At 48.0% G+C, this 14,465-nt stretch overlaps 1 protein-coding gene across 1 annotated transcript; it reads right to left on the reverse strand.

Annotated features, from left to right (window-relative positions):
* Positions 1-1,770: 1,770 nt before the first annotated feature.
* slc5a6a (solute carrier family 5 member 6a) lies at positions 1,771-12,817 on the reverse strand (the record flags this gene model as incomplete). Its single annotated transcript, XM_083933676.1, has 16 exons — positions 1,771-2,084; positions 2,171-2,298; positions 3,478-3,581; positions 4,144-4,313; positions 4,397-4,483; positions 5,773-5,840; positions 6,949-7,061; positions 7,906-7,994; positions 8,101-8,230; positions 9,261-9,401; positions 9,490-9,644; positions 9,785-9,852; positions 10,749-10,800; positions 10,926-10,991; positions 11,224-11,445; positions 12,692-12,817. The coding sequence occupies 16 exons, from the start codon at positions 12,815-12,817 to the stop codon at positions 1,884-1,886; spliced, it is 1,920 nt and encodes a 639-aa protein (XP_083789802.1). The 3' UTR covers positions 1,771-1,883.
* Between the last annotated feature and the right edge of the window lie 1,648 nt (positions 12,818-14,465).

Consider the following 14,465-nt stretch of genomic DNA (forward strand, 5'->3'; position numbering starts at 1 on the left):
GTTAAAGGAGCAGGGAGCAAACGCGTGCACACGTGTGGGCTCTGCTGCAGCGACACATACACACACAAGGCGAAGGGAAACCGGACGGCGTGCTGCTGCTGACACGTCCCCCCGCGTTGATCCCAGCTCATCAGAGGACGTCCAGTCAGCGAGGCACTTTGGAGCGTCGTTAACCGTGTGTTCACTACGATTGAACACGACAGAAAAGTGCACTCACTGCGTGTTTCAACAGCACTAACTGATGCTTTAAAGTTTTACGTCACAAAAAAACAACAACAAAACATCTTTTTCAGACCATAAGTCGCACTTTTTCATGTTTGTCTGCTCCTGAGACTTAAACTCAGGAGTGACTTCTATATTAAAATATAACACGTCACACGCATTGATGACGTCATGGCGATGCGTGGCTTTGTTTCCAGATCTTTCCGTAGACCTCAGAGTTTTTGTGCGTCTTGTCGACTGTTTTTGAATCTTTTCATCGACCAAATCTGCAGTAAACACTCCACCTCCGCATCACACCAACGTGAACCTTTCACCGCCATTGTTTGAAATGTCCGCGCATGGTCCCGACTTTGCGGGACTTTCTTGGTGTTACCGCTTCATGCATCCTCTCAAAAATGCGACTTATATGTTTTTTTCTTCTTCATTACGCATTTTTTTATCTGGAGCGACTTAAAGTCTGGAAAATACGGAACTTTCCTGCATGTTGGTCACTGAAGTGTGAGGTCATTTACACAAACACTGATCCACATTCACTCTACTGCCTCACATGAGACGCGTACGGAAAGAGTTATTTCCAACGCCGAGAGCATCGTGTGTTCAGTTTGTCAGCAGCGTTACAGAAAAACCACTTTCCATGAAACTCGGTCGATCACGGGACGGAAACCAATTATGTCCTGCTTCTCCGCTGTTAGGGAGAGAAGGAGGAGGACGTTTCCCAGCATGCACCAGCTCTGGGTGCTGTTGTGTGGCGGTGCTTCACAGCTCCACCTACACACCTGATGTGCACGCAGAGTTCCCCCAAAGACTCTCGACTACACGCGGAACAAAAAGTTTCCTTTCTCCATCGTCTCCTTCTGAGCACATTTTACATTTCTGTTTCTAAATTTGAGCACTTTTGATGCAGTTTGGCGTATTGGCTGAGTTTAATGTTCTCTTTACTGCAGTTTTCAGGTGAATGCACTTATTTTAAGTCACTTTGCGTCAAAGCTTCAGCTGAATGAACGTAACGTAATTATATCAGAGGTGTTCGTTTGGCACGGTGGACAACAGGACCCTCCTGGCAGCTCTCTCCTCACTGTGCACCCTCTCTTTTAACTGCCCTCGTCTGAACACAAGCCTTCCTTTTTGTGAGCTCAGCATTTAAACATCTACAGAAGCAGCAGGAAGTTTTACAGCGAGGCCACGGGAGAAACCACGGCGTCGGTGCGGCCGCGCCTCTTTTCTCTTAAAACATAATCTGGGATCGTGCGGCTCCATATCCATCTTCTCTACAAAAATAACACTTTACATCTATTAACTACCTGATTCAGCATCTGCGCACATCCGGACAGACACAAGCCTTTGTGTGTGTGTGTGTGTGTGTGTGTGTGTGTGTGTGTGTGTGTTCTTCCAGTCCCAGCCTGGTAAAAAGTGGGTTTCTATCGTGTGAGCAGGTGCAAATAAAGCACCTCGCCCCCACACAGTTGGTAAAGTCCATAAACCTCTAAAATAATCAGCCTCCACTGATGCTGACGCTGTAAGAACACCTCCGTGTGGTGCTGTCGTCCTTCGAAACATTCTTCTGAGTGACTACATCTATGATCCGCCTGTCGCTGCCCTCCCTCACGCCCCCCCTGAGCTGAGTAGTGCGGTAGCTGGGGGGTCAAAGTGTGTGGGAAGGATCACAAGGCCGTCTCCTGCACCGTGTGAGCCGTCAGCTGACACGAGGGAAGAGCGACCCTCGTTTCCAGGTCCTCCTCGTCCGTTTGCGCCCGGTCACTCTCCATCTCTTTGTCCTCGGTGACCGTGTCCTCTTTGCAGTACGCCGCTCCGTTGCCGTCTCTCTTGGCCATCTGATAAGGCTGCGCGTTGGTTTCTTTGGGCTGGACAACAACGAGAGAAGACCGCTGATGCTCAGGTCACAGTAAAGGAACAAAGGAAGAGCACAGGAGTGTAACTGTGAGGTTACCTTGTGAGGAGCGGACAGAGGAGTGACGCAGCAGAGCTTCTCCCTGTAGCGTTCAGGCAGGAAGAAGAGCAGCGTGCCCAGGACTGGAAACACCGTGCCGGGGGTCAGGTCCTTCTCCTTCATAGGTCCTAACACGTGCACAGGAGCAGAGACAGGAGGCACTGATGATGCTCATCCAGCACATATGCTGAAAAATGACCATAGTGTGTGCACAAGTCTTTTCTATCATACACACACACACACACGTGTTTCAGGGCGCCCTCCCACTGTGCCTCCGTCCCGTGCCCCGTGCTTTAGGGTCCTTGTCCCCCCCTCCAGGCCCGTTTGTACTCACACTACCTGGGCCTCGGAGAATGCTTCTTGCTGCCTATACGTCATCACGCCGTAACACGTCACACGCATTGATGACGTCATGGCGATGCGTGGCTTTGTTTCCAGATCTTTCCGTAGACCTCAGAGTTTTTGTGCGTCTTGTCGACTGTTTTTGAATCTTTTCATCGACCAAATCTGCAGTAAACACTCCACCTCCGCATCACACCAACGTGAACTTTTCACCGCCATTGTTTGAAATGTCCGCGCATGGTCCCTCCTTCTTTTTTCTACGTCCCAACAGGCGCACAGGAAATGACCTCAGAACCGCCGTAGGCCTCGTGCTCGTATTTACTAGCCCACCTCTCCCAAACGGGTCGTGGACGGCAAGCGTGCCGCTCCTAGACGTGGTACGGTTGCACTCACACTGGTCAAAGGAACCAGACTTTAGCCCTGACACGTGCTGGGACACGGTACGGAGGCACAGTGGGAAGGCACCCTTACTCATGCCCAACAAACAAACTCAGTGGTTTGCAAACACAAAAACATCAGTCACAAACTAATGCATTTTGTTATCAAATAAGAAACGTACCAATCAAACAAACACAGAATGTTTTACACAAACAAAGAAACTTATTCCTTCAAAAAGAACAAACTAAAACATCTACAAGTGCGAAACTCAATATTCTGCATCGATGGTCCACACAAATGTCCTGTAATTTACCCTCAACCACAGCAGATGGTGCTGTTGGGTTAATTTGAGGACGCCAGGACGATATAGAGGCAGAGGTTGCAGTGGGCCTGGCTTAATTGCGAATGACAGGTCTCAAAGATGGAGAGCTGTCAATCAAACCCACAGCAGCCGAGGTTTTTCAGTTGAACTGGTTGAACTAAAGACACTTGAGCAGTCGGCTCCTCAGTTACATCTTATTTCAGGAGGACAGCAGAATCATTGTTGAGGTGAAACAGTTGGTTTTGAAGCTGACTTGTGTGAGTACCTGTGAGCAGGCTGACGATCAGCCCCACCACCACCACAGTGGTGGAGTTATGAGCGCTGTACCACATGTAGGACAGCGAGTAGAGCGCATCCACACCCGTCGGCCTGGAGGAGAGGGGGAGAGAGGGGGGAGACCAAAGATGAGCCTGTCTGATGATCATTAGGCCTGCACTCGACCTGCAGGGTTCCCACACCTTTCCAAAGTCAAATTCAAGCATTTAAAAAGGTGCACTGTCATGATTTTCCACTTTACAGCTGTAGAAAACTACACATCTGCCTTCAGTACACACATATAGAGATTATTTCAGTTGTTCATCACATTAAATTAGAGGTTATTGTGCTTTAAACAATGAAATTGATGCTTATCTTTCTACAGAAGGACGAACAAATTAAAGGAAACAAACGCTTCATGTTTGTAAGAAGAATTTAACGTCGGAGCTGCAACGATGAGTCGACAGAAATGAAATCAACTAGTTTGTAAATCATCAAGAGTCATTTTTCAGTTTCCTAAACATGCAGATCTTTTCTCTGCTCCGATAGAACAAACATTTCAGGCACGTCGGACGCTTCCTGCAGAGCTCAGTCAGAGTAACGGCGGCGCCACACGTCTGTGACACACGTCTGTGACACACGTCTGTGAGGGCAGCTCTCGGGACTCGTGCGTTACCTTGGCTTCACCAGAGTCGTCATGACGGTGGCGGTCATGTTGTCGAACAGCGGCAGAGCGGTGCCGTTCAGCGGGGGCAGTGGGTTGGGACCGGACACGCGCATCAAGAAGCTGCCGATGCCGATCCAGAAGGCCATGGCGAGGCCCGCGACCAACCCGACCACTGCACCCTGAGGAGGGAACAGACGGGTTTGTTCAAACCGCCACTCAAACCAGACGTGAACAGAATAAAGTCACATGTGAAAGGACTCACGGTCGGGTTCGCCCACGGGAAGAACATCCCCAGACAGAAGAGGCCCAGCAGAGGACCCCCCACCATCCCGAAGATGCTGAAGGCTGCCTGAGGACACAGAGGACACGCAGCGACAGTGACTCTTCGGCCCAGCGTGTGTGTGTGTGTGTGTGTGTGTGTGTGTGTGTGTGTGTGTGTGTGTGCTACTAAACTGCACTGAGGGAGCCATCCCAATGTGCCTCCGTCCCGTGCCCCAGCTTGTTCACGGCTAAACTCTGGTTCCTTTGACCAGTGTGAGTGCAACCGTACCACGTCTAGGAGCGGCACGCTTGCCGTCCACGGCCCGTTTGGGAGAGGTGGGCTTTAGTAAAGCACGTTTGCACATGTACGAGCACGAGCGTGCGCACGTGTACGAGCACGAGGCCTACGGTGGTTCTGAGGTCATTTCCTGTGCGCCTGTTGGGACGTAGAAAAAAGAAGGAGGGACCATGCGCGGACATTTCAAACAGTGGCGGTGAAAGGTTCACGTTGGTGTGATGCGGAGGTGGAGTGTTTACTGCAGATTTGGTCGATGAAAAGATTCAAAAACAGTCGACAAGACGCACAAAAACTCCGAGGTCTACGGAAAGATCTGGAAACAAAGCCACGCATCGCCATGACGTCATCAATGCGTGTGACGTGTTACGGCGTGATGACGTATAGGCAGCAAGAAGCATTCTCCGAGGCCCAGGTAGTGTGAGTACAAACGGGCCTGGAGGGGGGGACAAGGACCCTAAAGCACGGGGCACGGGACGGAGGCACAGTGGGAGGGCGGCCTAAACTGCAGTGATGTTGCCGGTTTACTTGTTCTCTCACTGCTGCAGAACTTCCCTGTTCTTCGGTCGAGTGCTGAGAAACATCTGAAACAGAGCTTCTTCTCTCCGTGCTGATGTGTGTGCGATGCATCAACGATTACATTTCTGTCTCCGGTGATTTTTGCATTATTTCACCACGATTCCTTTGTGAGAAGCGCGTTTACTCAGGTTCCTGTCACGGACGTATCACACGTCACGTGAGCACCGGCCCAGGAAGTGTGTCGGAGTTTCCCGAACTATTTAAGGTCCCATTAAAGTTTCAGGATCAGAAGAAAACGTAAAGATGGAGGTTTATCAGCGTCACAGTGTAGCAGCTAACGGTTGCTACGATGCTAACGCTGGTTTAGCCGTTTACTGCGTCTCTGCGTCCGACCTCACGTGACACCAGAGCACGACGCTGATCATGTGACGGCCCCTGAAGTCCATAAAACTCTATTTAAACGCACGTTTGCATCAAGATCGGTTTGAATTGTGTCCGAATCTGGATCAGAACATAAACTGTGGCGTCTTCGTGGACGTGACACCGTCATCATTCGTGGTTACCTGCAGCACAGATCCCATGATGGAGGCGAGGTAGGCCATAGCCAGACACACGAGGCCGTAGACCAGAGCTGAGGACGGGGAGAGGACAGAGACAGAGTTAGTGTTTGATTCTTCATCCCTCACTTTAATGAAGCTGCTCACTTCTGCTCCCTTTGCATCACAACCACCTCACAAACATCCTCTCACAGTGAGACGGAGGAAAAGTAGTCCCCGCCCTCACATCCTCCCGTTTCCATGACTGTAACTAAACTCTCCCTCTGCTGCTGGTTCTGAACTCAGCAGCTCCTCAGTCTGAACCGACGCCGTCACGTCTCTCCGGCTTCAGCCTCGCTCCGCTGGCCCCCTGTACGTTTAAGAACGGGTTTTAAGATTTGACTGATCTCTTTTAAGGCTCGTCGAGGTCTGGTCCCAGAATCCAGGTCAGACCTGCTGAACCCACACGAGCCTGTTCGCAGCCTTAGATCCACGGGCGGCTCAGAACCAGAGGTGACGGCGCCGACTCCGTCAGAGCGCTGCAGCTTTGGAACGAGCTGCCCGCGGAGATGAGTCTGAATCAGAGTCCTCTTTGAAATCAATGCTTCAGACTCTTTTTTACAGACTTAGTCTTATAGTCTTTTTTCATCTTTCATCATCTTTTATCATCTTTTATCGTCTTTTCATCATCTTTTATCATCTTTTATCGTCTTTTTATCGTCTTTTATCGTCTTTTATTGTCTTTAACAGTCTTTTTATTATCTTTTCATCATCTTTTTGCCGTTTTTAATCATCTTTTAATCGTCTTTTTATCGTCTTTCATCTCCATGGAGCTAATCTTGTATTTGTATGCAGCCAATCACTGACCAGCGTGATGACGTGTGCTGACGACGCTCTTTGCAATAAAGTGACTCAAGACACAAAATCTCAGGACATCAGCCGACTGTGAGACGGACCGATCAGATTCAGCTGTGAAGGGTTTTAGACGGGGACGCTCTACAACGGTCGTATCATAATCATAACACCTCGCCCGGTGCTCCTGATCGGCTCGATCGGAGCCTGAAGTCCCTCCCTCTCATCTGGTGATTAGAAAAGAGCAGCTACGATTTTAAAAAGACGGATGAAGTGAAAGAAAAAGGACAAAGCAGCGGGAAAAACCAGAGACACGAGATCATGTTACTATCACTGCAGCACTGGTCTTACCGAGTCCCTTGGACAGCAGCGTAGCTTTAGCTTCAGTCATGTTGGGAAAATACGGTTTAATCAGGTCCTCCATGGTTACCGTCGCTAAGGAGTTAAAGGCTGAGGAGATGGTGCTGGAGGGAGACAGAAAGGGGACGTTTACGGCTCGTCAGGAATACATTTCATTTCATATGTGATACTCACTAACAGACGTCATTCATGACTTTAAATGTCTGACGTCTGGCTGCATGCAGGTTAATCACAGTTGCACCAACATGAGAAACGGTCGTGGTTGGTGCCCACACCTTTAGGGATCAGCTGGCTGTGCTTAACTATGCCGTCAGAAGACGTTTCCCCTATCATCCAAGAGGCTTCATAAGTTCATGTACGCACCTGACCAGGACCAGGACCAGGACCAGGACCAGGACCAGGACCAGGACCAGGACCAGGCTGGGACTGGTCCAACTAACTGGTGTGAGATCCAGGTCTTTAACCTCTCACAGGCAGATGATGTCACTGGAACCCTTTGTGCTCCAAAGTCACAGGAGGCCCTTTGTGAACACAAACGTCCTCCAACGTCTGTCGTCAAGACTCAACAGAGCACTAACCAAGTCCAGACCAACTTCCCGTCAACCACTGGACCAGGACCAGGACCAGGCTGGGACTGGACCAGCACTAACCAAGTCCAGACCTACTTCCACCAACGACTGTCACTCTAACGACGGTCGTTGGCACTTGGAGCACAAAGGGTTCCAGTGACATCATCGGCCTGTGAGAGGTTAAAGACCTGGATCTCCACACCAGGTAGTTGGACCAGTCCCAGCCTGGTCCTGGTCCTGTCCTGGTCCTGGTCCTGGTCCAGTCCCAGCCTGGTCCTGGTCCTGATGCGTACATGAACTGATGAAGCCTCTTGGATGAGAGGTGAAACGTCTTCCTCGACTAGATGTGAACGTTTCCTTTGACCGTTGTTTCATTTACCTGAGCGCTCCGCTGAAGAGGCACGCCACGAACAGACCCGCCAGCCCGGGCAGATCCTTGAACACGTCCATCACAAAGTACAGCACCATCTGCACAACACGAGTAAACATGAGCGTGCACCTCCAGAGTCAGCAAAGACGTGGATATTCACTACGATGCAGGGAAACACTGATGCACATGAATGAATGAATGGACCTGGTCGTTGGTTTTGACGTAGCCCTTGTCCAGAGGGCTGTCCTCTCCGTAACGAGCGAACATGACCAGACCCATGAGGCAACCCAGACACAGGACGATCTGCTGGCACGGGAACACCACGTACACCGACCTGGAGGGACGCACGGGCAGATGAGACCGATGGAGACAAGATGGCCGACGTCATTAAAAAGGTATAGGTATAATATCTATACTTCTACTTCTACATTAGCCTTTTTAAACTCTAGTATCTATACTTCTACTTCTACATTAGTCTTTTTAAACACTAGTATCTATACTTCTACTTCTACATTAGTCCTTTAAACACTAGTATCTATACTTCTACTTCTACATTAGTCCTTTAAACACTAGTATCTATACTTCTACTTCTACATTAGTCCTTTAAACTCTAGTATCTATACTTCTACTTCTACATTAGTCTTTTAAACTCTGGTATCTATACTTCTACTTCTACATTAGTCTTTTTAAACACTAGTATCTATACTTCTACTTCTACATTAGTCCTTTAAACACTAGTATCTATACTTCTACTTCTACATTAGTCCTTTAAACACTAGTATCTATACTTCTACTTCTACATTAGTCCTTTAAACTCTAGTATCTATACTTCTACTTCTACATTAGTCTTTTTAAACACTAGTATCTATACTTCTACTTCTACATTAGTCTTTTTAAACACTAGTATCTATACTTCTACTTCTACATTAGCCTTTTTAACTCTAGTATCTATACTTCTACTTCTACATTAGTCTTTTTAAACACTAGTATCTATACTTCTACTTCTACATTAGTCTTTTTAAACACTAGTATCTATACTTCTACTTCTACATTAGCCTTTTTAACTCTAGTATCTATACTTCTACTTCTACATTAGTCTTTTTAAACACTAGTATCTATACTTCTACTTCTACATTAGTCTTTTAAACACTAGTATCTATACTTCTACTTCTACATTAGTCTTTTAAACACTAGTATCTATACTTCTACTTCTACATTAGTCTTTTTAAACTCCAGTATCTATACTTCTACTTCTACATTAGTCTTTTTAAACTCCAGTATCTATACTTCTACTTCTACATTAGTCTTTTAAACACTAGTATCTATACTTCTACTTCTACATTAGTCTTTTAAACTGTACTCACATGACGGCCTCTTTCTCCGTGCGTGAACTGAGGTACCTCTGGACCTGGGCCTGGTTGACCCCGTACAGAGCCAACATCAGGAAGACTCCTCCCACCCCCAGAGTCCAGAAGGTGTGGCGCTCCAGAGGGTCGGGGTTCAGGCTGCGCAGCAGAGAGCGAACACGACACGAGCGCTTGAATACGGACGCACTACGACACGTAAAGGTAATGAGGAAGGCGGCGTACTCACTCCAGTCCAGCGATGCGGCTGCCGTTCATGGCCTTCTTCCACACCTCTGTTATGCCCCCGGCCTGATTGGCCCCCACCACGATGACGGCCAGCTGGCCCGCAAACATGACCACCGTCTGGAACACGTCGGTCCAGATCACCGCCTTCAGACCCCCCTGAGACACGGGAGCAGCAGATTCACTTCGTTAAACTACGTCAGGTTAAGTTTGCATGAGTGACAAGAATCAACCTGGAGTTCAGTATGTTATCAGAGACAGTTCGACAGGCTGAGTGGAGGAAAGATGCAGGTACTCACCAGAGCAGTATAGACGGTGCACACCAGCCCCATGGCCAGCACTGCCCCCCACAGGTCAAACCCTGTCACTGCAAGTGAACAGAGAGCATTACCAAACAGTTCACACAGGAGCGTAAACGTGTGTTAAAGTGTCCTCTAGGAGCAGAAACGTGTGTTAAAGTGTCCTCTAGGAGACCAAACGTGTGTTAAAGTGTCCTCTAGGAGACTAAACGTGTGTTAAAGTGTCCTCTAGGAGCATAAACGTGTGTTAAAGTGTCCTCTAGGAGCATAAACGTGTGTCAATGTGTCCTCTAGGAGACTAAATGTGTGCTAAAGTGTCCTCTAGGAGCATAAACTTGTGTTAAAGTGTCCTCTAGGAGACTAAATGTGTGCTAAAGTGTCCTCTAGGAGCATAAGCGTGTGTTAAAGTGTCCTCTAGGAGCATAAACGTGTGTCAATGTGTCCTCTAGGAGCATAAACGTGTGTTAAAGTGTCCTCTAGGAGCATAACCGTGTGCTAAAGTGTCCTCTAGGAGCATAAGCGTGTGTTAAAGTGTCCTCTAGGAGCATAAACATGTGTTAAAGTGTCCTCTAGGAGCATAAACCTGTGTTAAAGTGTCCTCTAGGAGCATAAACGTGTGCTACAGTGTCCTCTAGGAGCATAAACGTGTGTTAAAGGGTCCTCTAGGAGCATAAACGTGTGCTAAAGTGTCCTCTAGGAGCATAAACGTGTGTTAAAGCGTCCTCTAGGAGCATAAACGTGTGTTAAAGTGTCCTCTAGGAGCATAAACGTGTGCTAAAGTGTCCTCTAGGAGCATAAACGTGTGTAAAAGTGTCCTCTAGGAGCATAAACATGTGTTAAAGTGTCCTCTAGGAGCATAACCGTGTGCTAAAGTGTCCTGTCCTTCCAAACGTCGATGCCGTCTCCAGGAGCATCAGTAACTGTGTTCCTGTGGTAGCACTGAGGTGAAACATGAGACTCTTACCTGCATTAAGTGCCAGGGCCGGGGCGTACAGGACCACTCCCATATAAATGACCTGCAGAGGAAGAGTACTGTTTTAAGTATCTAAGTATCTGTTTAGGGAACATTTTGTCCCAGTTGGTGGTGATTCGGTCGCCCAGAAACTAAAGTACGAGGAAAGCATGACGCAGACAAAGATACCATCTGAAAGATGAAGGTCACAGTCCCACAAATGCGAACCGTCTTGTTGAAGCGCAGCTCCAGATACTGTGTGGGGGGAGGGGGGTCACAGAAGAAGGGAACAAACACACAAAAGGCAGATTAGAGACATTCGTGCAACATTGTTCTGACGCACCAGGCTGCAGATAATGACCCACTAAAGATGTTCACATGTTCCTGTTGAACGTTAACGTGTCAAGGATGAGCAGATAAGAGCCTGATAAGGAAGATCCTGAGAGAAGAGTGAGAACAGAGAGAACTGGGGTCAAACGGCGTTCACCTCGTAGGCGCTGGACAGCCGCAGTCTGTAGAAGACCGGGATGAAGACGTGAGCCGGGATGAGCAGGCCCAGGAAGTAGGAGCAGCCCAGGAACCAGTACTGCGTCCCGAAGGTGTACACCTCCGACGGAGCGCCCAGGATGGCCACGGCCGACTGGAACGTGGCGAGCAGGGACAGGGACACGGGCAGGCAGCTCATGGAGCGGTCGGCCATCAGGAACTCCTGCGGAAAAACAAAATGGAGGCGTCGGAATAGATCCACAGCTTTTTCCCCACGACAACGAGGCGCACCTTAGTCTGGGGAGGGTTATTATTATATACGACGCTGTGTTCCTTTATCAGGAGAGGAGAAGCAAACGTGGGTCAACGGATTTACTGAGGCCGCGTTTATACGCAGCTTTAAGTCATTTTCTCATGTTTTTGTGGTGTTTTGCGTCTGTTTTTAGTCGTTTTGTCATGTTTTTGTGGTGTTTTGTGTCTGTTTCTAATCGTTTTGTCATGTTTTTATGGTGTTTTCACCTTTTTTTAGTCGTTTTGTCATGTTTTTGTGGTGTTTTGCGTCTGTTTAGTCGTGTTTTTGTGGTGTTTTCATCTGTTTATAGTCGTTTTGTCATGTTTTTGTGGTGTTTTCACCTTTTTTTGGTGGTTTTGTCATGTTTTTGTGGTGTTTTGTGTCTGTTTTTAGTCGTTTTGTCATGTTTTTGTGGTGTTTTCATTTGTTTTTAGTCGTTTTGTCATGTTTTTGTGGTGTTTTCATTTGTTTTTAGTCGTTTTGTCATGTTTTTGTGGTGTTTTAATTTTTTTAAGTCGTTTTGTCATGTTTTTGTGGTGTTTTGCGTCTGTTTTTAGTCGTTTTGTCATGTTTTTGTGGTGTTTTGCGTCTGTTTTTAGTCGTTTTGTCATGTTTTTGTGGTATTTTCATCTGTTTTTAGTCGTTCTGTAAACATAAAAACATAAAAAGGTAAACCCCCCTCCAGAGTGTGAAACATTAAATAAATTCTAAACATTACACCAACATTTAGATTTGGAGGTTAAACAGAAAGTTGAACTTTTTGCTGTATATCTGGCGGCTTAACCCCAAACAACACGTCGTCGTCTTCGCTTCAACAACAATGTTTCTAACCGTGAAACTCTGTTTACAGCAGCAGCTCGATCTTTTCAGGTCGGTGAAGCCGTCGTGTTCTGACACCAGGAAGGATCTGAAATGCCGTAAAGTGAGCGGGAGTAAACGCGTTACAGCGGCTCCTGGGGGCCACACTTCAGACTGAAGCTTGTGCTAACGTGGCAACAACGTTGATCCTGTAGCTCAAAGCATCTGCGGACTCGCGTTGACCACGTTTCAGCCCTAAATCAGTCGCCTGCCTTTCGTACGTGTGTTCGCTGCTTTGTCAATTGCGTGATTCACTGGTCCATCGAGATATTTCTCCTGTTCTTGGTGTGAGAGTAAGTGAAAGAGATGAGCGTCTTACCTGTGTCGTGCGCTGGCGCCCACCCGAGAAGGCGTGGAAGAGGCCGATGCCGGCCGAGGCCACCAACAACAAAGCGAAGATGACGTAATCCACCGTGGTGAAGTGCATCTGGACGACCTCCCCCATGATGACCGTGGCTGTGGGGTGGGGGGAGGAGACTGAGGGCTGTTGGGAGCACGACCTCTGGGGCTGATCACGACCTCTGGGGCTGATCCCGACCTCTGGAGCTGATCACGACCTCTGGGGCTGATCCCGACCTCTGGGGCTGATCCCGACCTCTGGGGCTGATCACGACCTCTGGAGCTGATCCCGACCTCTGGAGCTGATCAGACCTCTGGGGCTGATCCCGACCTCTGGGGCTGATCACGACCTCTGGGGCTGATCCCGACCTCTGGGGCTGATCACGACCTCTGGGGCTGATCCCGACCTCTGGGGCTGATCACGGCGTCAAAGAAAGCCCCTCACCCATAGGGAGACCTGCAGAGATCTGGAGGAAGAACCACAGGTGAGGAGTCGCTCGTTTTACTCCTCTCTCCATCAGAAAGTCGTGCACAAATAAAAACACTCTGGGAAAAAACTAGTTCTGCATGAAACACAGACGCAGAACTAAAGATTATGTAGCTGCCAGACTGCGGAGCGGGAGGAAACAATGAAAGGGCTCCTTTCAAAACCACAGTTTAATATAAGGAACATTATCTTCTTTGCATTAAATGTCGTCTACGCTGGCGCCGTAAAACAGTTTCTGTCAGACTCTGCAGATGGAGACGAATAGGAACTGCGTTAGAGATGATGGGTGAGTTCTAGAGGAGGATGAAAAAGATGCGTGACCGACCACAGAGGTGATCGTAATATTTAACATATTCGGCCAGAACTCATATTTTGAAAGGGTGTTACGTCAGAGTGAACAGGCGGATCAGAGTCAGGATCACAGGATGCTGGTGTCCCTTTAAACTACAGGTGCTCTTGCAAAAGGAAACAGATAAGACAGAAAGAAGTGCAGGCACTCAGGTGGGTTTGAAAAAATTAAAAACACTTTATTTTAGCGGGTAGACTTTTATTTAGTCCTGGTCGCTGGGCAGAACGATCACAGGGTGCTGGAGCCGCATGTGCCGGTCCTGAGCGGGCGCGGTAACGTGGCGTGTGCACGGTTCGCTGTCGTTCACACACAGCCAGCCAACAGGGGAATGATGCACACTCAGGTGTGTCGCCACAGCTGTAACGCTTAACACTCCCTCATGATTAGTGACTAAACTCCACATTTGGTTTTTTAATTTACCAGACCATAAGGAGCGTCTGTGGACTCACCACCGCTCTGCCGTGCTCCATGACTCTCGTGACTGTCGTCATTAGAAGAGGCCAAGTGACGCTGGACGACGGCGTTTGAGCAAAACAAATCAATCCATAAACAAATGCATCAAGAATCCGAGCAAATGTCACGACCAGTTGTGTCATCTAATATTTTATTCCACTACTTTTGATGAGGTTTCATGTTTCCACCATCGTTTCAGTATCAGAAAAGAGAGATTTTAGGCCGGTATCGTACCCACGCACCCACCAACACTGAGCTATAGCAGTAAAACAGAAGCGTAACTGTCTTTACTGTGATTAAGAGACACACACCCAACAAAAGCACACACTGCGTTGTGTTTGTGTCTAAATTACAGCCTCATCATCACAGCAATGAGTCCTACGCAACAACAACAAAGTATGCACGTACTGTAGTCCTCTCCTGAGTAAAATAACAAATATAATAAATATAATAAATAATAATATA

The sequence above is a fragment of the Echiichthys vipera genome (assembly GCF_963691815.1).
Source record: "Echiichthys vipera genome assembly, chromosome: 19".
Classification (NCBI taxonomy): domain Eukaryota; kingdom Metazoa; phylum Chordata; class Actinopteri; order Perciformes; family Trachinidae; genus Echiichthys; species Echiichthys vipera.